General features: G+C 35.0%; 2 protein-coding genes across 2 annotated transcripts; both read left to right on the top strand.

Annotated features, from left to right (window-relative positions):
* The first annotated feature begins 366 nt into the window (after positions 1–366).
* LOC133871110 (transcription factor WER-like) lies at positions 367–2,208 on the top strand. Its single transcript, XM_062308475.1, has 3 exons — positions 367–607; positions 1,083–1,212; positions 1,489–2,208. The coding sequence occupies exons 1-3, from the start codon at positions 475–477 to the stop codon at positions 2,015–2,017; spliced, it is 792 nt and encodes a 263-aa protein (XP_062164459.1). The 5' UTR covers positions 367–474; the 3' UTR covers positions 2,018–2,208.
* An 18,175-nt stretch (positions 2,209–20,383) lies between these two features.
* Positions 20,384–22,311, top strand: LOC133870891 (transcription factor MYB1-like). Its single transcript, XM_062308157.1, has 3 exons — positions 20,384–20,636; positions 21,116–21,245; positions 21,552–22,311. The coding sequence occupies exons 1-3, from the start codon at positions 20,504–20,506 to the stop codon at positions 22,075–22,077; spliced, it is 789 nt and encodes a 262-aa protein (XP_062164141.1). The 5' UTR covers positions 20,384–20,503; the 3' UTR covers positions 22,078–22,311.
* Positions 22,312–23,375: the final 1,064 nt, after the last annotated feature.

The following is a 23,375-nucleotide window of genomic DNA, read 5'->3' as shown; positions in this document are numbered from 1 at the left end:
ATTTATACGAAATTTAATTAATAAAGATTTAATCATATATAGATGATTTTCACTATCTAAAAAACATTCCCCAGTTTCATTTTAATAGATATTTGAGTTGAAAATTAAAATATATTAAAAATAATTATTTTGATTCCTTCAATCTTAGTATATTTCCCATTAATTCATGTTTTGGGCCCCATGGCCTGCACATGCAGAGATTTCAAGAAGAAAAACAAAAAGTTCAATTCGGAACTGTACGTACTAATTAAATATTACCAATAAATTAATGTGGCCCTAGATTCAAAACTGAAATCTGGGGGCATGCCTCCGTCTATAAATGTCAGACTTTTACCCCAGCTTTGGGGAATACAAACAGCAGCAACAACGTACGAACTCTCATATTAATTCTCCCTAGGGGAGAGTGAGGGAGAGAGAGAGAGGGAGGGAGAGAGAGAGAGAGAGAGTAGTCCTGCAACAAAAAACTGTACAGAAATGGGCAGAAGTCCTCGTTGTTCAAAGGATGGATTAAACAAAGGAGCATGGACTGCACTTGAAGACAAAATGCTCATGGATTATGTCGAGAGCCACGGCAAAGGGAAATGGAGTAATCTTGCCAAAGAAACAGGTGAGAGATTAGAGCCTTCGATCACTACTTCAATTCGATCTTCTTTTCCCGGATGCATATATAAAGAACATCAAATTAATTACTACAGCTTTTTTTCTTCTTTTCTGTGCTACTATTTGGTTAGACTAATCAAGATTCATAGGGTGGTTCAGTGGACAGAATTGAAAACTACAAGTCCTTGTTTCCTGAGATTTCAAGTACTTTCTTCTTCTTTTTTTATTTTTCAAAATTGAAGCTAAGTTTTATAGATTTTATAATGGCCAAGTTCATTAAGGAGTAACTATAATTTAATGTACAATTAATCCTAATTAATTAACAAGGGAGTAGTTCAGAGTTACAGCCCTTGGCTTTTCTTATATGTTTATAGTTATGAGAAGAAAAAATGTTGGGAAAATCAGCAAGTAAATAAAAGAATGTGGGTTGATTTGTGTTTGTTTCCATTTTTTGGTTTATTTACTTTGATTTTCTGGGGCAGGGCTCAAGAGATGTGGCAAGAGCTGCAGGCTTCGTTGGATGAATTACCTGAGACCAGATATAAAGAGGGGGAACATTGCTGAAGACGAAGAAGAATTAATCATCAGGCTACACAAGCTCTTGGGCAACAGGTAGAATGTGATAGCCGATAAGGAAAAGTACTTTGATAAACTTTCATTTCCAAATGTAGAAACCGAAAGAAGACAGTACGTATAATCAACTATAATTGATAGTTTTAACACTCCCGCTTAGGAGATGACCCAAACACGACGCAACACGTGAAATATTTAATTAAACTTAGAGTGAATTTTGGAGTCAGAGTTTGAATTTGTGACTTCTAATACCATGTTAACATCATTTAATTAATATTTTAACAAGCTTTAAGTGTATTATGTACGTGCTTGCAGATGGTCTCTAATAGCAGGGAGACTTCCAGGAAGAACAGACAATGAAATTAAGAATTACTGGAACTCCTATTTAGCCAAGAAGTCAAAGGATCAGTTCCCATTAGCCATGCCTACAGCTGAAAAAAAGCCAATGAATATTGGACTTCATGGTGACAGCAAGGTGGCAGTGGAACCATCGACGTCGGGCAATAAGTTGGTTAAGATTAACAAGTCCTCACCATCAGAATCAAGTGCCAGGTCACCGCTATCGACGGCCATGGAAGAGAAAACGGCGGACTTTATGTTGGACTTGAACTCAGAGGATTTATGCAGAATGCTTGACTCCGATTTTGCAAAACTTAGTCATGTTGATCATGAAATAAACGAGTTGAATCTGCCTCTTCTACCGTCGGAGGGAATCGAAAACAATCACTTCGGCAATGACTTATGCGGTCAAGCTAATAACATGGCTTCGGATTTTCGATCATTGTTTCTAAAATCAGATGATGGTTGGTTAGGAGATACTATAAATATTCTGTTCTCGGACTGACCAAGTTGGTTACACCTAAATTTGACTCTGCAAGGTCAATATTATTTATTGCAGCATTTGTCAAAGCTTAAATTATTCCAGCAGCTCAGAATAAGATTGACCCTACGTACGTACATTTTAGTTGATATTATGGATTTAAATATTGCATTCAGTGAATAATAATTAAGCTGCCTATGTTGGGCTAAATTTCACATGGTTATCTTTCACCTTGTCACTGTTAAATTCCAATGTACCAACCAACATGTTTATGTGTTCGGCCGGTACGTTAACTTTTATCCTTGCAAGCTAGAAGGTATGTTTGTTGATGTATTTTAGATGGTATTTTTTGTTTTTTTATTTCGAAAAATATTCCATGCCGCTGGGTCGTGAATTTTGATGGCCGAAGCCATTATATATATAATCCACTTATTACTCTTCTCTCCAATTTCTTTTTAGTGCCAGGTAGTTTTTGATCATTGGTTGGGATGTGACATAAATATGAAAATAGTTTTGAATTTTTTGTTAATCTTTTTTATTTTTTTTGCTAAAAGCCATTATAAATATATGGCTTATCCACGTGATGCTACTTACTATTACCTCGTAGCATTGAACGCGAGAGAAATGTACTATAAATTATTCTTTCCTCAACTACACAACCACATAAATTAAGGAAAGAAAATTATATCAGAGTGTTAATATATTTCATAACGTACATAAAACCTTCAAAACATTACAGTTTCCATCAACAAATCAGTACGTAGTGCATACAAATTAATAAAAATGGGCATGCATGCCCATCTAACTGTACTACAAAATGCATGCCTCCTAGCTTGCACGAGACCACAATAGTTGTCCCTAGACCCTAGCTATGACTCATACCGCGGGTTGTACTGAACATACCTACTAGGCTCCATTGTTTTTGAATTCCTAATAGCTGTAAAATCAACATTTAAGAAATGGAAATGTGAGTCCATGACTAATTAAGTAGAACAAACAATCAAGTACTGTATGTGAAATTAAGGTGAGCCCATTATTAATAAAAGTGTCCCCTTTTTCATAGCAAAAACCTTGCTTTAATACATAGTGTTTTGACCCCAAGACAATCTACTAGGAGTGAATTGAATAAGTGATATGTAACAGTAAATATCAAATTAAAAATTCTACAACATCAAATATCAAACCATCACATTGATAATAGGCAATCACCCATCAATACAATAATTTTGGTTGACGAAGTGAAATTCTTTGAAGAACTCTTCCAAGGTAAAACACTTCTGGGTAGTCAAACTCAAAAAAATTAACCATTTCACTATAAAAGAATGAAAAATTTACAATAAGGGAATAGAAGAAGAGTGAAAGATGGTTGAACCAGTGTGCTCAATTGTCAAGCCTGCTCCATTGCCAATAGCTACAGATTCAGGACCTTGAAAGGGCTGAGGTTGGATGGACAGATTCTCCAGATCACGTGTGATATGTGCATTGGCACCATTGTCGGTATACCAAGGTTGTTCTTCAGGAGTGCAGTTGGTTTGGGAGACCATAGCAGCCAACTGAGGTGGAGGATGACGGCCTTGATAAGCATAGTCCATCTTGAGGAAGCAGTCGAGGGCATTGTGGCTAGTCTTGCCACAAATCTAGTAGTTGGAATTCTGGTTGTTGGAATGACTGCCTTAATTGGCGCTGGGGTTGCAGGTTGGTGTTTCCAGAGGGAGGAAACTGTCGGGTATGAGCATTGGCACCGGAGTGAGGAGAACCTCTGTACTGGCCGGTTCTAGGAGGGAACTGATGGAGAAGAGGTGCCTTACCTTTGCAGTTGTAATTGTGGAAGCTTTGCAGAGTTGACCTAGAGGGGCCAACACCATGTCGCTGCATGAACAAGGCAAAATTTTGAGTGTCTGTATTGGCTGACAAGAGCATCTCATGATTAAAGAGCTCATCTCGAAACTCAAGAAAAGAAAGAGGGTTATCCCAGGTAGCAATGCTGATGGAGGTCACAAATGAGTTGAACATTGGATTAAGTCCACTGATGATGAAATTAATCAGGTCTTCATCCTATGTGGCCTTTCCAATTGCAGCAAGTTGGTCTGCCCAACGTTTGGCAGTGGAGAGAAATTCAGAGCAGGACTTGGATCCTTGATGAAGGCTCTGAAGTTGTCGCTTCAAGTGGGAGACTCGAGAGCGAGAATGAGAGGCAAATCTACTTGCCAGTGCATCCCATACTTCTGTGTAGGTTTAGAGGCCATAAACAGTGGCCAACACAGGTTCAGCAAGATTGATATTAATCCAGCTGAGCAGAAACTGATCCTTCTTAATCCAGATAGCATAGCTAGGATTAGGGACTGGCTTATTAGCATCATCAAGTATCGATGAAGGTGGGCATGGGTCTGAACCATCCGCTATGCCTATTAATTCGTGACTCTTCAAGGTAGGAACCACTTGAGAAAGCCACAGTAAATATATAGTTATTCTCATCAAGTTTGAGAGAAGGAACTTGAGTGAAGCTAGGTAGGGTGTATGAAGTTGCCAGAGGAGAAGTGGAAGAGGAAGCCATTGAAGGGAACAATTTGGGCGTTTGCCTTGAAAAGCTCTGATACCATGAGAGAGAATTGAGAGAAATGGTTTTGGTCAACTTAACGAAAACACAAGTAAAGACATCTTATTTATAATCGTATAAAGTACATAATTGGAAAGATTTGTACAATGAGAAAGATCTGCTATACATAGAATAAATGGTGACTAATTGGAAAATATTACAGCAAATCAAACAAGAGTAGAATCCTTGCATCCCACACATAATTCTCTAAGGGAAGTATTTGAGCTTGAGCAGCGTGTAAGCTTTTATGGAAAGGTTTGAGCAGCATATATCGGGATATGAGGCAGTGGTATATTTTCCAGAATTTCCCTTTGATTTCAATTCGATAATCTCAGCAGCTGACTTTTCTATAGGAGGAAGCTTACCAAATCTTGTAGCTGACTTGTCTCTAGACGGAAGGTTACCAAGACTTGCGACAGAAGGACTTGTGGTAGAATCTCTATGCGATACAATCTTTAATGGGACAGGATCCTTGTGTGATGGAATAGACAAGGTGGCAGCATCGCATGCTGCCACCAAGACTTCAGAAACTGAGGCTGTTGTGGCTGCTTGAGAGGGAGCCACAGTGGCAGCCACTAAGGCTGCATGCATAGGAGTCTTTGTGGCTACAGGGGATGCTGCCACCGAGGCTGCTGTCTCATTCTCCTTAACAGTCGAGACGAGTTGGACTCGTCTCGAAGGTGTGTGTGATACTTGGTCCAAAGAGGATTGCACCAAGAGTAAATTGAATAATAAAGGGATTAACGCTATCTTTATGGCTGTCTCTCATGATGAGTTCGCATCTCAAATTGTGAGACTGTTAAGGAGGCTTGAGATATTCTTGAGATTACCCACGAGGATATATACCAAGGGTGTTAAGTTGTCCAATATATTTTCAGATGTTAACATCTAAGTTTGAGGAGATATTTAAGTTGAAGAAAAAAGAGACCTTCAATGAGTTTTATGCTCAGTTGAGTGACATTGTCAACTCAAGCTAAAGTTTTGGTCTTGGCGAGAAGATTTTTGCAATTGAGGTTGTCAGAAAATCTTAAGATCTCTTCCCGAGAGAATTAGATCCAAAGCCGCCGCTATTGTGGAAATTAAAGCAAGAATGTGGATGCCTTGAAGGTTGATGAGCTCGTTGGTTCTCTTCAAACCTATGAGCCAACCTTGCCTCAGTCAAAGAAGAAACATTTGGCTTTGAGATCCTCAAGGAAAGAGAAGGAAGTTGTTGTTGAGTACTTTGACAAGAAGGTCTTGTCCTTGTCGACCCGGAAGTTTTGTAGGCACCTCAGAACTTCTAAAGGTTCCAATAGGATCTCTTCTGCTAACTCTTCTATGTGTGATTCTCGTGAAGTCACATGTGGCAAAAGTTCTAGGCCAAGGAGAGACAAGACCACTAATGGTGTTCAATATGTCGAGTGCCACGACTTTGGGCACATTAGGACCGTGTATTTGAAGAAATCAAAAGGTAATGCCATGAATGCCTCTTTAAGTGATGAGTTTGAGTCTGACCAGTCCAAGGACTCTAAGGGAAAGAATGTTGTCTACATGGCCTTTCCAACCATTTTGAAAAGTTTTGGTTGCCCTCCATTGGTGACCCTTTTGTGCAAGCTGACTCTTGTGATGAATGATAGTTGAAGGGGGTTAAGTGTAATTAACCTCTTTTATTTTTATTTTTTTGCTAATAATTGAACAAGTAAATGATCTTTGTTTTATTTTGCAAAAAACATAAAAATAGACCAAGTAAACGGAAAAATAAAACAAAAAACTATAAAATCAATGCATCGAAAATCAACATAATGTCTTTGGAAAAATAACCATTCAACATCATATTGAATGGGACTCGGCACTTGCTTTCACTAAATCACATTGCCTATTGTTGTGAAATTTTATTATACTCACAGGCGCACGAACCGTATTAAAATATAGTTTGGCAAGTGCGGGGTCGAATCACAGGGACTTGTGTAGATGTAGGAAAACTAACTAAATTTAAACTAAATAAATCATAATCTAGTTCAACAAGAAGACGATTTTTTTTGAAACAAAAATAAAACTAAGCATGGAATTAGTCTAAACAAGAAGTGATGAAAACTAGCAAACTACCAAAAGAAAAGGACTAGGAGTGGGAAAAAACCGCAAGACCCAATCCGACCCGCACGCCTCGGCGCCCTGATCCAATCTGCACAAGCAAGGTTTTTTGTTCAGACTTGTGGGCACGGGTTGGGTTTTTGTAAACTCGTGCGGGGCGGGGCATGGGTTGTGTTTTTAAAAAACTATGGGGACCCGCCCCGCCCAGCCTTGCCCCGCATCAATCCTTATAAGAGAAAAAAAATCCTAACAATCTAACATATTTCCCATACCTCTTGTGCCGCAGCCGTTCTTTCCCTTCGTTTTCATTTTTCTCCTCTGAAGTTCAGAGTCTTCTTCACCCACCGCTCTTCATCTTCTTCAATCTTCACCCTCCCTCACTCAGAGTGAGTCACTTTTACCTTCCTTGCACTTTCTGAGAAATTGTTGGTACTTTCTGATTTATCAATCGGTGAGAAGTTGTGACTTTTTTTTTTTCTTTGATTTTATGTTTCATTTATGGTTCTTTGATTTTTGCTGTTGGTTCTTTGATTTTTTTCTCTTCGATTTTAGTGGTTTCGTTCTGGTTTTTGATTGGGGGATTGCTTTGTAAATGCTATGGTTTTTGTGAATTTGATTTGTAGCTGCTCCTCTTGATTTCTAGGGTTTCTCTGTTTCCATTTTTAGCAATCTGAAACCCTAATTCCTCATTTAGTTTCAGTTATTTAACTTCTAGTACTAACTTTGAAAATGGTGGCAAGGTGAACAAAGCGATTTCTGTTATTCTAGGGTTTTCTACTTAGCGTTCATTAGAACCTGCACAACCCCGCCCAACCCGCACGGATATAACTCTTTTTTTTTTTTTTTTTGTGGTTCAAGGGTGGGATTTTCTAAACCTGGAGGGTTGCGGACAGGGGCAAAAATGGCAAAAATCTGCCCCACCCCTTGCCCACCCCTAAAAAGGACCATGGTTTTGGAATCCACCTCATTAATTCATAACAATATATATTCATGATCATTGCTTTTAACCCAAACTCCTACATGATAATCCAAAAATCAATCCTATTACCATGGAAGATATCATTATTGAAACCATTTCAAAAATTTAAAGCATACTCTTCTTCACTCAGGTTTAAAACCAAATCATCTATTGTATCTCTTGAAAACAAACCGCAAGAGATATTCAATTTTAAAATCAAAAGTAGAAACCATGCATTCAATGAATTAAGATGATCCCAAATCATGAGAAAAAATTATTGAACTCATATTTAGAATTCCATCTTTATTAATTGATGTGAAGCAAGAGCAATTTAATGATTAAAGAAAAATTTATTCTAGGTAAAATCAAATCTCATAAATAAATGTTCATATTATTAATGAGGCTTCATCCTCAACTAAGATTAAGGATTTTATCCTGCCATGGTTTGGGAGTTGTCTTTGTTACTTGAGATTGTTGCTTGTTTGTTTGTAAGTTGTGATAGTTGTTTCAATGCCTTCTTACAAAGAGCTTTAACCGCTTGTAATTCTTGCTTCTTTCTTTAATTTATTACATTCATAAAAATAATAAAATAAAATAAAAAAGAAGAAGAAGAAGAAGAAAAGAAAAGAAAAGAAAAAAAAAAGATTGGGTTGATGAGGTCACTGTCAAGGTAGCGACATCACTAGTGAACCAATCTTGGGAGTCAAGCATGATGCATTCTTCCTTACATCAAGTTCACCAACTTCATTGATAATTGCTCCGTTCATGGGAAACGTGATACCAATATGATATGAGGTTTATACAACCAAGTTGGCGTGGATCCAAGGCCGTGCTAACTACATTTCATATGTTTATTTTATGAGAAATGATTGTTAATTATAAAACTTTTGATGCAATTTTTGTAAAACTGTAACAATTTTTTTTCAAACTAATCATTAGATTTGTTTTCCTACATGTGGGTCCTAAATATCAAATAGTTGAAAAAGTTGCTAGAGTTGTACAAAAGTTGTAAACATATCATATATCTTATTTTATAGGCAAATGATAAACATATCACTTTTTTTTTTGTACACACTTAATTTGATGTAAGACTCATGCATGTGGGACCCTCAATGTGCAAAATTAGACAAAATCACATGGCAGTGGCTGAGCCACCCTCAAAAGTGTTTGGGGGTGGTTCGGCCACCCCAAATTACTATGGGGTGGTTTGGCCACTGCCCTTAGGTGTTGAGGTGGCCAAGCTCCTTTTTTATTTTTTGTTTTGTTTTTATTTTTGTTTTTTGTTTATTTTTAGGAGAAAATATACTTTAGCACCTTGAACTATCACCATATTTTCATTTACTTCTCAAAGTTTTAAAAATTGACAATGGGGCCCCCATACTACTACCGCATATCAATTTAGACAATTTAGTATTTTTCTCCCAAAAATACCCTTAAAGTTATTAAGAAAAACCATTTTTTTTAAAAAAAAAAAAAAACTGGAAATGCCAAAAAGGGGGTGGCACTTTTCATATTATTTAAATAATGGGGTGAAAAACACAAGTGTATAATTTGACACATGATGATAATATGGGGGCCTTGATGTTAATTTTAAAAGTTTTGAGATGTAAATGAAAATGTGATGGTAATTAAGGGTCCTAAAGTACATCCCCCCTCCCCCCCCCCCCCCCCTTTTCTGAATTTTGTTTTGTTTTTATTGACTTTTTAATTCTAAGGATATTTAAGAAAATTGATTTTCTAGACTAAGGGCATTTTCATCCTTTCACGTCAAAATGAGCATGTGCGTGTCATGTGTGAGGTTTTCCATCTGATTTAACAACTTGGGGGGGGGGGGGGGAGGGGGGGACATTAGTTAAAGGGGTTTGAGTATGACAAGTGGCCGTTCGTGAGGACAATGTGTAAATAAGTGATGGTTGGGGGAAGGGGGGTGGGGGGCGGGAGTTAAGTGTAAATAACCAATTTTTTTTTTTTTTTTTTTTTTTTTGAGAAATAATTGAACAAGTAATCAATTATTTGTTTTATTTTGCCAAAAAAAAAAAAAAAAAAAAAAACTGACCAAGTACATAGAAAAAGAAAAAGTAAAACAACAAAACCATTGCACCGACTATCAACTTAATGTGCAATGGTTGATACTTGATAGTTGCTTTCGCTTAATCACAATGCTTATACCCAAACAATAAAGCACTTAGACACCCTTATAATTTAACAAGTTTTGTGTTGCCTGTCAATGCATGGCCTATATATGTGGGGGTTTAATAGTAACATGTTAATAGTTAAAATAGTTAACTTTATTTATAATTTGACCTAAATATTACAATACAATATTTGGGTATATACCCATAAGCGAGATAGGACATGTAATTGAAAGTGAAATGAGGTGAAAAAATAAAATTATTAAAACACAAGGGCCAAAAGGCCAGGGATTTCCTGTGGCTATGATGGAAGAGAGATAAGCTCTGCCTTCTATCTAAAATTTCATTTCTCTGATAACCCATTCTGCCCGAACACAATGGGAGGAGGGAAGCTTCCCTCCTCCTCCTCTCCCTTTTCTCATTCTCTTCTCCCCTTTCCTCCCTCTGCTAACGCCTTTGATGAGGCCTCTATCTTGCTAGAGCTTGCTTTACCTTTATCCTCATCTTTTGAGGTATTTTACTTGCTTTCCTCCACTTCAACATAGCTATCACCAGTTTCCACTCTCGTCCTCCACCGTGTATACTGTGATTTTTGGCTAGGTTGTTGGGGTCGAAATCTTTGGATTTAGATCTACACTCCTCTGTCAACTTTTGCATGACACGCACCTCTCCAGTGGTTTCGCTGGCATCTTCCGCTTCGATCGATGTTTGTCGCGTCCTCTTCTGTCATCCATGCTTCGAAGAGTGGCATGCACACGTCAAGGAGTTTGTCTCCTTTTTCCAGCGCGTGCTGCCCACGCATCTCCCTCCATCCTTTCCCCGCCCCGGTTTTCGATGGCTCTTAGCGGCCCCTTGCGATCCCCGCTGGAGAGAGGCTTTTCAGGGGCGGTGCGTGGTATTCACAAGCCGCCACTGGCGGCTCTCAGTCCCTCCCCTCAACTGGATCTGTGTTGTTGTTTTTGCTGTTTTTTTTTTAATGTAACTTGGGTTATTGTTTTTCTTTTTGGGAAATTACTGTATTTGAAATTGTGTTGGTATCTCTCTTTCCTGCAATCCTATTTTCATATTCTAACAGCTTTTTTAGTGTTCCTACCATCTTTTGGTGGTTGTTGCAGGTCTCAAGTGGGGATGCAGTTGTGCTTGCCTTGATTTGTTTTCCTTTCACTTTTGAAACCGCCTTATGCGGCCCTTTGAAATGACCGGGTCATTTATTTGTCTAATTTCCTATCATTTATATATATTTCAGCGTTGTTTTAGTTTGGTTTGGGTTTATTGTTGGGCCCACCCTTGTTTCTTTAATAGGATTGTCCACTTCTTCTTCCTTTGGGATCAGAAGCGGAAATGATTCGTCCTTTTATAAAAAAAAAAAACAAAAATGTATTTAGCTCTAAATTAAATCCCTCGACTCTCATGTTTTGTACTCGAAACTTTTATTGTTAGAGGAAAAACATAATGAGGTTAGACTGATTGATTATTTTAATGGTAAGGTTTTAGGAAGCACATAAATAAGGTAACATGACTATTTGTACAATATTCCGACCAACCTGATTTCTCTGTGTAATGTTCTATTTATTCGATGCATGGAGCACACTAACACATAAGAGTATCCTGAAATTGAGAAAATCTATTTTAAAAGTTTAAATTTTATTTCATTATTATATATAATATTACATTATTAAAAAAATTTAAATAACGTCACGTTGCATTTGTCAAATGCGACAATATATAAATTATTAAACTTTATCAGATGCACATGTCACATGTGGTATCCGTCAATTTCGCTTGTATGTTTATTTTGTTTTGTTTTTTTTTTTTTTTTTCGTGTTGTTGCAGTGGGCGTATCCCAATTGGGTGTTTTTCCCAATGTTCATCCCATTCTTGTCTCTTACTCGTATCTAATTTTTCTTTTCTGGACAATATATTAGTAAACAGATTTGCCTATTTCAAAGCAGTCCACTAGAGTTTTTTAATTTGTTTTTCTTAATTAATTTTTTTATTTATAAAATATAAATACGGTCCTTTGAAATACTGAACGAGTATCTGAAAATTGAGGCCCGAGACTCTCGCCATCAGACGAAGGCATTTGAATTTTTTCCAGTTCATTTGAATTGGAGAAAAGCCGATTAGTTTAATGTTCTGTTTGTTTCGATGTAAAATGGTTTTAAGAAAGTCATTTTTCAAGAAAATATTTTTCGTCAAAAGCATTTTCCGATGTTTGGCGCGTACGGAAAAACCAATATTTTTTTTTATATTTTCATTCAATCATATTAACTTATAAAAATCAATTTTTATTCACAACATATAAATATTAATGTAAAATAATATAAAAATCATCAGTGACGAGATTCCGTCACTGACCGGTGGGATTCTGACTACTTTCACCGGATTCCGACTACTATTACTGAAATTCGAATAGTTTTGTCGGAATCCGGTCGCCAGAATCCAGCGAAGTTAGCCGGAATTCGGCAACAATGACCGAAAGTTGTCGGATTCTGGCACCACCAGATTCCGGTGGTGGTCAACTGCTTGAATGTGAAGGTCGACTGCATCGTTTAAAAGAGTGTCAAATGCGTCTGCCGTCTGGGGAAAATGATTTACGCTTTTAAGAAGCGTAAATCATTTTTCAAAATTTACTAAACATTTTTTGGTCAAATGGAAATAATTTTCCGGTTGACTATTATTTTCACCCCCACCAAACATTGAAAAATGCCGAAATCATTTTCTAGAAACCATTTTACACCGAATCAAACGGAGCATAAGTAAGAAGACAAAATTATTCAAAAAATTAAAATAAAAAATAATTTTACTCTTATTTTTATATTAACTTGCTCCTCTATGTTAGGATAGATAAAAAAAAATAAAAAAATAAAAAAATAAAAAAATAAAAAAATAAAAAAATTTGACCAAAATCTTTTGAAAATACCCTCACTTTAACAGATGAAAAACCAAATTTACTCTTTATAATTATTAATCATTAAAAAAAAATCTTAAAAAATTAATATAAAAAATAATTAATAATAATTTTTTTTTTTTTTTATAAAAAGTGTAGGGTGTCGAAACCATCCCTTGACCCAAGGGGAAGAGGTGGCTTAGCCACCCCCAGCCCGCATGGGGTGGCTCGCTACCACCCTCAATGGATTGGGGGTGGCTCGCAACCACCCCCAAGGGCCCCAACCCACTAGGTGTGGATCGCGAGCCTCCCATGAGGGGCGGTTCGACCACCTTACCCTTTTTTTTTTTCTTGGTATTTGTTATTAATAGATTTTTGTTTTAATTTTATTAATTTTCATTTTTCTTTTCTTAGAAAAAAAATGGGTATATTAGGATTTTTTTTTTTTGTCAAAATCGTCACATGAGTACTTTTCCATCCAACATAAAGGTCGCTAACAGCGTAATCTATTTGTCACAAAATTGTAGTTTGATATATCAAAGTCTTACACTTGTTAGTTTGTGGGTTTCTTTCGAAAATGATTAGTAGTTTAGATGGCTTAACCGTATTAATGGTTTTTTTTTTTTTTTTTTTTTGATTCGCTATCATCTATCTTATATCAAGACAAAATCATATAGGGGTGGCTGAAAGTGTCTGAGGGTGGTTGGGCCACAACCCTTGGTTATTGGATGTGGTTGGAGTACTGGCTAAATTCCTTTTTGTTTTTGGAAAAATATTATTTTAACCCCTAAATTATCACAACATTTTCATTTCCATCTCAAAACTTTAAAAAGTGACATCGGGGCCCCTCATACTACCATTGAGTGATAATTTAGACACTTTTGCAATTTTTCTTCCAAAAACACCCTTAAAGTTATTAAAAAATAACCATTTGAAAATAATTAAAAAAAAAAACTAAAAATATCGAAAAGAGGTAGATCATTTCATATCATTAGCCCCCTATTTTTTTTTTTTCCCCCAAATGGTTATTTATTTTTTAATAACTTCAAGGGTATTTTGGAAGGAAAAATTCATGCAAAAGTGTCTAATTTGATATGCAATGGTAGTATGAAGGGCTTTGATGTCACTTTTTAAAGTCTGGTAACGTAAATGAAATATGGTTGTAGATCAGGGGGCTAGAGTATATCCCCCACCCCTTTTTTCTTTTTCTTTTTTTTTTCTTCTATTTTTTAAAAAATTTAAATTTAATTTATTATTAATCTTTATTTGGATTTTTTTTAAAAATCTTATTGTATTTAAAGAAATTTAGTTTGCAAACTAATGATATTTTCGTTATTTCACATTAAAAATGATCATGTGCGTGCCACGTGTTAGGTTTTCCGTCTAATTTAACGATTTGAGGGTTTTTTTTTTGGCCAATGATTCATAGTTGAAAGGGGTTGAATGTGACAAGTGGCAGTTCGTAAGGACAATGTGTAAATGAATGGTAGTTGAGAGAGGTCATCCTTTTTTTTTTTTTTTTAACAAATAATTGAGGGAAATGCTAAAATTGAGCCTTCCATGCGTCTCATGTCCGTAACTTTCTTGAGCTGATCTTATTCAAGAAATAATCTTCAAATTTGATTCTTGATTTTTTCTTTTATCAGATTGTGAGCAATCCAAAGTTGGCATTGGCTTTTAATTGTTGGGCATTAGAGATTTTGTCGATGGGTTGAAGATAATAGGCAAGAACTTGGGTTTTTTTTTATTTTTTATTTTTTATTTTTTTTTTCTTCTTTCTTCGAGTTTATTATGTTTGGTATTCTACGGTGATGTACACCATTTTCTCATCGGAGGGCACAAAGAGCTTTGTTTGTGCAAAGTTCCTATATAGGTTATTATCTTCTACATAAGCCAATTAATACAATCTAAAATTGCATTTTATGTCAAAATAAATACTTTCATGTTAACTCTATGTCTCCATCTTGTTATTTATTTATTTATTTTTTTTTTGCAATACATGGGGTGAATTAGGAGAAGGTCTTTTCCACTTTTTTTTTTTTTTTTTTTTTTTTTTTTTTTTTTAATCGTAGGTCTTTTCCACTCTTAGTACAAATTGAAAGCAGGGGAGGAGAATTCGAGGTAATGCTTCCTGAAACATTGTGGGATGTGGGACCCTTTAGTGACAAAATGCACTTTGAAATTAGCTTTTTGACGTTGAACATAACTATAATTGCTTTGAAACGAAAACTAAAAATTGAAGGCTATAAAGGGAACTTAGGAAGATAGAAAATAACTATTACGGAAGAGACATATCTAGCCTAGTCATCCTAGGAAATAATTTTGAAAGACTAAAATTTTATTAATACTTTAAAATTGAGTTGAAAAATAATACATACCATATTACTTTAAATTAGGGTGTATATGCGGGAGGTATAACCGCTCGTACTCGCTATCCGCACATGCGGATGCGGATAGCAAAAACTACTATCAGCTAGTGTGGATACGTATAACGGTTTTAGAGTATACAAATGCGGATAATAACCACATCTGCATACCCTTTATATCTATTTTTTTAATATATATTTTACTTATGAATGAATGTGTAATATTTAAAAAATTTATGTTTTTTATGGTATAGAATTTGTAATATTATTATTTTTTATGTTGGATTTAAAATTTATGATTTTTTATGTTTGCTGGCTTGATTGTTATGCTTATTGAATTATGGATAAAAAAAAATAAGGATGTTTTTAGCTTGTGAGCATTGATTACCATGAATATTTTGAGGTCGTATCCATAATTTTTTTTTTCTTTCCCGATTCTACATATATTTGGTTTTGTATTATATTTTTAAAACAAGTTCAAAAGATTAAAAATTAATCAAAATTATTTTTAAAAGCGTTTAAAACAAGCCCATTACCTATTTGAGAATAGTGGATAATAACCGCAACAACGGCGCAAATGCGCATAATAAAAAAATGATGAGAATGCAAATATTTAAAAGTAATATCCGTATTTTGCGAATGAGTATGCGAATATTACAAATAACTCGTGAATATCTACGTGACAGTAACGCTACATGCCCTACTTTACGTAGACAACGGGCTTATTTGGTAACCAATCCAAACAATTTCAATTCCCATTTCACTTCTCCCAAAAAAATCAAATCAAAAACATTCCTACTTTTTTACACTTTTTACATCACATCAATTATTTTTTTATTACTATTCAAATAAAAAAACTCACTACAAAACAAAACTTTTTCACTTTTCTATAAAACATTCTCAAATTTTATATCACATCAATCATTTATTACTACTACTCAAATAAAACATCCCATTTTTCACAACTTATAAAACATCCTATCCTCCCAAAATAGTTGTAGAAAAAAAAATATGATAAAAATACAAAAACATCCTTAAAACTGGGAGATCGACAAAGTATAAAACTTGTACACGCAAAAAGATGTCATTCCAAAAGTAATCCTCAAAACTTAAACTGATCTTCGACTCTGTCAAGATATTTTAGCCCCATTACAATAATTCTCCTCTATCACTAGCTAATTTTCTGCGAACTTTTTGCATGTGCTGACTGGATATATGGAAAATGAATGGACGGATCGAGGAGACATCTTCGACTTGTTAATTAAGATATTAGCTCCATATATATATTACACAACTCAACAAGCTTAATTAACTTGTTGCGTCAATTCTCTGTTCAAGTAATTGTTTTTTTTTTTTCATGAATAAGTAATTAATATTTTTTAATTATTTAATTAATTAATTAAATAAATAAATAAATGAATAAGTAATCAATATTAAATAAGCATTTATTTAATGAATATAAATGCTCAAGTAATTGTTGTCCTGACCGGATTGAGAAATGAATGGAGGGAGGAGCTAGACGAGACGAGACGAGACGATCGATGTACGTCCTTCATGATTGGTGGGGCTATCAGCTATGGACCATTCCCGGCCCCCACCAACGCAGGGTGATTGATGATCTGTTGGTCCATAATAACTTGAATCGTAGCCACGTCACGATTTCGTCACTTAAATAATTTGCCAAGTAACTAAATATATTGCGTGAATAATTTGTCACGTAGATTATTGCCATGCGGCAAATAAATTACGTGACTAATTTATTTTATATAATAATTTTTAAGATTTGGTCAAATTCTACATAATAACTTGAATCGTAGCCACGTCACGATTTCGTCACTTAAATAATTTGCCAAGTAACTAAATATATTGCGTGAATAATTTGTCACGTAGATTATTGCCATGCGGCAAATAAATTACGTGACTAATTTATTTATACATTCTGTGCATCAGCATCACGATTTATTGGTCATGTTGTTAATCGGAGATGTGGTACATAAATCACGTGATTAATTTATTAAAATTATTTTAATTTTTTTTTTTAAATTTAAAATTTTAGCTGCTTGATTTATTGGCCACGTGACACATAAACCACGTGGTTAATTTATTAAAATTATTTTAATTTTTTTTAAAGATTTAAAATTTTAGCCACGTAGTTTATTGGCCACGTGGTACATAAACCACAAGGCTAATTTATTAAAATTATTTTAATTTTTTTTGAAGATTTAAAATTTTAGCCATATGGTTTATTGACCACGTCGCAAATTGGCCACGTGATACATAAACCACGTGGCTAATTTATTAAAATTATTTTAGATTTTTTTTTAAGATTTAAAATTTTAAGCATGTGGTTTATTGGCCACGTCGCACATAAACCACATGGCTAATTACATTAATTGCTGAAACTTCCTTCCAACCCATTTCTAATTTCCCTCCTCTTTAATAATTATCTCTCTCTTTCTTACTTTTTCTAATTTTCTCTTTTTTTTTTTCTTTTTTTTTTTTTTTTTTTTTTTCATTTCCCCCGCCACCTTTAACTATTCTTTTCATTTTTCTCTTCTTTTTTCTTAATTCTTCCTCTTTTTCCCACGCACGACTTTCCTTCTCTTTTTGCGTTTTTTGGGGTTTTTTTTTTATTATTTTTTTTGTAGTTTCATTTTTCTCCATCTCCAATAAACATGCATCTCCACTGGTAAAACAGGAACGACGACATGGTGATTTTTGGTGTTTTGTTGGTGATGCCGTTGACGGAGGATTTTTGAGGATTTTTTGGATTATATTTCATGGGAGAAGGAAGGGGAAGATTTTGTTGGCCTTGAAGAAGTTTCCGGCAAGGAAAAATAAAAGAAGCTTCCGGGGAGGGCAGATAGAAAATACCGGCAAAAAAGAAAGAAAGAAAGAAAGAAAAAAGAACAGAAATTAATTTATGTTATTTTTTAAAAAATATATGATTTTAGCGACGTGGGTTAGTTCTACGTGGCTAAAAGTGAATTTTTTTTTATTTTTATTTTTTTAAAAAAGTAAAAAATAAAATGCATTTAGCCATATCTGACTTTTGAGTGACACGTGACTAATAGCTACGTCGCTAAGTAAACACATGTATAAAATATCACGTTGCAAGTGACATTTAGCGACAACCTGATTAATCACGCAGGACCCACGTGGCTAGCAGTTAACGACGTGGATGACCCTCATCCACGTAACTAACTGCATGTGGCTAAATATTAAGTTATTCCATACACGTGCACAGGGGCGGAACTAGGAATTTTTTTGTGGGACTCCAAACCTATAAATATACATACATATACATATAATCCCTCTATATGTTGTGCAGTCGGTCCAAATCTTAATCAATAGAGGGCATTCGTGTCGTTACGTTATAGTACTACTCCCTGGGGCGCGCCGATAATATCAACAACGACCACCTAAAAAAATTAAAGTTGCTAAAATTGTCTTCTTATTTTTGTGAACCCTAGCAGAGCATATTATATACGTACCTAACAAAATTGTTGTGGTTCGCTTTTGGAGGCCAGCAACGAACTTTCAACTTTAGCTATCAGCTCGATCGTCTAACGTTAGTTTGGGTACTAAAAATATGTCACCTTTTTTCTTGGAGGCAAACCAACTTTCAAGTCTCAGAATAAGTTGGTTGAAATGGTCGCTTGGGAGAAGATAGAGAAACACAAATCAACTAATTAATTAAAAAAGGAACGACAGATCGATGTGTGGTCGATCTCAGCAGAGAGATCACCTTTTGAATTAATTCATATATTGATCGATCAGGATTTGTTTAAACATCAATCACGTGACCCCTGGCCTTAAGCCTCAGTAATTAATTATTCAAAGGGATCGATATGCATGCCACTGCCATGAAATACAAACGTACGTGATAGGCCTCTTGTATTAATTTATATATAACCAATATACAGCAAGAAAGAGGCTGTGTTTATGTATCATATATATATATATATATACATATTTCATAGTTTTCATGAATCGTGTAAATTAATTCAAACGATAACATATATAAAATAAGTCAGAAGATCATATATAGTTTATGTCAGAGAGACATGCATGTGAATTAAGGCCCGTTCTATTCTTTTTTGTTTTTTCAAATTAATTCAATTATTTAGGAGTGCTTATACTTCTATTCAAGTGTATTGCTAGGTCGATCTTATGGAGCTGTGAATCTATTTCAAAGATCTGCTCAGTACTGTGATTCCCTTAAAAATTTGCATTATTTAACTAGGATCAACCATATGGGGTCGATGCCTTGCCCTCCCCCCTCTTTTGATTTTTGATTTTTATTATAATATACAAATAACTAATTTAATACATTTGGCTTTAAATAATTAAGCTAGCCCCTGCCACAAAAAAAATAAAAAAGGTTAGGCCCTGACCTTATTATAACAGATCGAAATCATTTTATATCATCTAAACCTGAAACATCATGAGCAACAATATTAACCCAAATCTTTAATTAAAAAAAAATTAGGCATGAGAAATATTAGCCTTTAGAGAAACGTAAATAGAATTTTTTTAACAAAGCAACGTATATGCTTACTCTTCTCATTTCTATTGCTGCATTGCCACTATAGTATAAGCCTTTTCAGCCATGAATGAATACTGTCAAAATTAGGTCTTGCAACAAAAATGAAGATAAGTTTCTTAACTAATTCTTTGACGATGTTGTACACCGAGAGATAAATTTCTACGAAATTTAATTAGTAAAGATTTAATCATATGTAGATGATTTTTGAAATTTAAAAGTTCGCCAGTTCATTCTGATAGATATTTGAATTAAAAATTAAAATATATTAAAAATAATTATTTTGATTCTTTTCAGTCTTAATATATTTCCCATTAATTCATGTTTTGGCCTCATCCCTGCACATGCAGAGATTTCAAGAAGAAAAACAAAAAGTTCAATACATCAAGTTTAATTCGGAACTGTACGTACTTAAATATCACCAATAAATTAAGGAATTTTCTGCACAAGTATCGAATTTAATTTAAGGGCTGCAACTAATTAAGTAATTAGTATATTCCTTTTTAAGGCAGTCAAGGAGGAAAGGTAGCATAGAAATTAGTGCATGATTAATGGTTGAAAGAATGCATGGCCTTCTTGATTCGATCGGGCCGGACGTGCTAGTGAAGCACGTTCTCATGAGTCATGACTACTGATCAGCTAGTGCAAAATTATTAGGGCTGTAGGGCATACGAAACACGTTGACATGAAATATTTGATTTTTAGTGTTCACTTGTCTGTGTCCATTGGACTTTAGCGACAAAACAACTTACATTATTATTAATGTGGCCGTAGATTCAAAACTGAAATCTGGGGGCATGCCTCCGTCTATAAATGTCAGACTTTTACGCCAGCTTTGGGGAATACAAACAGCAGCAACAACTCTCATATTAATTCTCCCTACGGGAGAGTGAGGGAGAGAGAGAGAGAGAGAGAGAGAGAGAGTAGTCCTGCAACAAAAAACTGTACAGAAATGGGCAGAAGTCCTCGGTGTTCAAAAGACGGATTAAACAAAGGAGCATGGACTGCACTTGAAGACGAAATGCTCGTGGATTATGTCAAGAGCCACGGCGAAGGGAAATGGAGTAATCTTGCCAAAGAAACAGGTGAGAGATCAGAGCCTTCGATCACTACTTCAATTCGATCTCCTTTTCCCGGATGCATATATAAAGAACATCAAATTAATTACTACAGCTTTTTTTCTTCTTTTCTGTGCTACTATTTGGTTAGACTAATCAAGATTCATAGGGTAGTTCAGTGGACAGAATTGAAAACTACAAGTCCTTGTTTCCTGAGATTTCAAGTACTTTCTTCTTCTTTTTTTATTTTTCAAAATTGAAGCTAAGTTTTATAGATTTTATAATGGCCAAGTTCATTAAGGAGTAACTATAATTTAATGTACAATTAATCCTAATAAATTAACAAGGCAGTAGTTCAGAGTTACAGCCCTTGGCTTTTCTTATATGTTTATAGTTAATTATGAGAAGAAAAAATGTTGGGAAAATCAGCAAGTAAATAAAAGAATGTGGGTTGATTTGTGTTTGTTTCCATTTTTTGGTTTATTTACTTTGATTTTCTGGGGCAGGGCTCAAGAGATGTGGCAAGAGCTGCAGGCTTCGTTGGATGAATTACCTGAGACCAGATATAAAGAGGGGGAACATTTCTGAAGACGAAGAAGAATTAATCATCAGGCTACACAAGCTCTTGGGCAACAGGTACTTCTGTCCTATTTTTTTTGGGTACTTTTATGTAGAATGTGATAGCCGATTAGGACAAGTACTTTGATAAACTTTAATTTCCAAATGTAGAAACCGATAGAAGATAGTACATATAACCAACTAATTGATAGTTCTAACACTCCCGCTTAGGAGGTGGTTCAAACTCGAATCAACATATGAAATATTTAATTGAAACTGAAGCAAACTGTAGAGCCAAAAATTGAATTTGTGACTTTTGATATCATGTTAAAGCATTATTTAATTAATATTTTAACATACTTAAGTGCAAGTATGTGGTTGCAGATGGTCTCTAATAGCAGGGAGACTTCCGGGAAGAACAGACAATGAAATTAAGAATTACTGGAACTCCTATTTAGCCAAGAAGTCAAAGGATCAGTTCCCATTAGCCAAGCCTACAGCTGAAAAAAAGCCAATGATTGGACTTCACGGTGACAACAAGGTGGCAGTGGAACCATTGACGTCGGACAATAAGTTGGTTAAGATTAACAAGTCCTCACCATCAGAATCAAGTGCTGGGTCACCGCTATCGACAGCCAGGGAAGAGAAAACAGCGGACTTCATGTTGGACCTGAGCTCAGAGGATTTATGCAGAATGCTTGACTTCGATTTTGCAAAACCCAGTGATGTTGATCATGAGATAAACGAGTTGAATCAGCCTCTTCTACCGTCGGAGGGAATGGAAAGCAATCACTCTGGCAGCGACTTATGTGGTCAAGCTAATAACATGAGTTCGGATTTCCGATCATTGTTTCTAGAATCAGATGATGGTTGGTTAGGAGATAATATAGATATTCTGTTCTCGGACTGACTAAGTTGGTTACACCTAAATTTGACTCTGCAAGGTCAATATTATTGCAGCATTTGTCAAAGCTTAAATTATTCCAGCAGCTTAGAAGAAGATTGACCCTACGTACGTACATTTTAGTTGAGATTTTGGATTTAAATATTGCATTCAGTGAATAATAATTAAGCTGCCTATATTGGGCCAAATTTCACATGGTTATCTTTCACCTTGTCACTGTTAAATTCCAATGTATCAACCAACATATTTACGGGTTCGATTGTTAACTTTTATCCTTGCAAGAAGGTATGTTTGTTGATGTGTTTTAGACGGTATTTTTTTTTTTTGTTCGAAAAAAATACCACCGGGTCGTGAAGTTTATCTAGGAGATGTTTTTTAATTATTTGCATTCTCAATTTTTAGAAAGAACCGCTAAATCACGTTCTCATAGTTGAAGGAACATAAAAAAACAAAAGAAACAAATTTTGATGGCCGAACCATTATATATATAATCCTCTTATTACTCTTCTTTCCAATTTCTTTTTAGTGGCCAGGTAGTTTTTTTATTTTTGGTTGGGATGAGACATAAATGTGAAAATAGTTTTGAGTTGTTTGTTAATACTTAGATTTTTTTTTTTGCTAGCTAAAAGCCATATATATATATGGCTTACCCAACTACACAGCCCACATACGTATATACATTAAGGTAAGAAAATAATATCGGAGTGTTAATATATTTCATAACGTACATAAATCCTTCAAAACATTACAGTTCCATCAACAAATTAATACGTAGTGCATACGAATAAAAAAGAGCATGCATGCCCATCTAAATGTACTACAAAATGCATGCCTCCTAGCAAGAGAACACAAAAGTTGTCCCTATGACTCAGACGGGTTGCTCTAAACATAACTACTAGGCTCCACTGTTTTTAAATTCCCAATAGCTGTAAAATCAACATTAAGAAGTGAAAATGTGTGTCCATGACTAATTAAGTAGAACAAACAATCAAGTATGTATGTGAAAGGTGAGCCTGTTATTAATAAAAGCTTGCTTGCCTGCTTTAAGACAAAGTGTTTTGACCCCAAGACAATCAACTAGAGGGAGTGAATAAGTGATGTGTAACAGTAAATATCAAATTAAAAATTCTACAACATCAAATATCAAACTACCACATTGATAATAGGCAATCACACATCAATACAAAATTTTGGCCGACGAAGTGTAGTGAAATACTTTGAAGAAAACTCCTCAAAGGTAAAACACTACGGGATAGCCAAACCCAAAAAATTAACTAATTTCACTATAAAAAAGAAAGAGAAAT

Source organism: Alnus glutinosa, chromosome 6 (assembly GCF_958979055.1).
Source record: "Alnus glutinosa chromosome 6, dhAlnGlut1.1, whole genome shotgun sequence".
NCBI classification, from domain to species: domain Eukaryota; kingdom Viridiplantae; phylum Streptophyta; class Magnoliopsida; order Fagales; family Betulaceae; genus Alnus; species Alnus glutinosa.
Note: the sequence above shows the minus strand (reverse complement) of the source record. Positions and strands in the feature narration are given on the sequence as shown.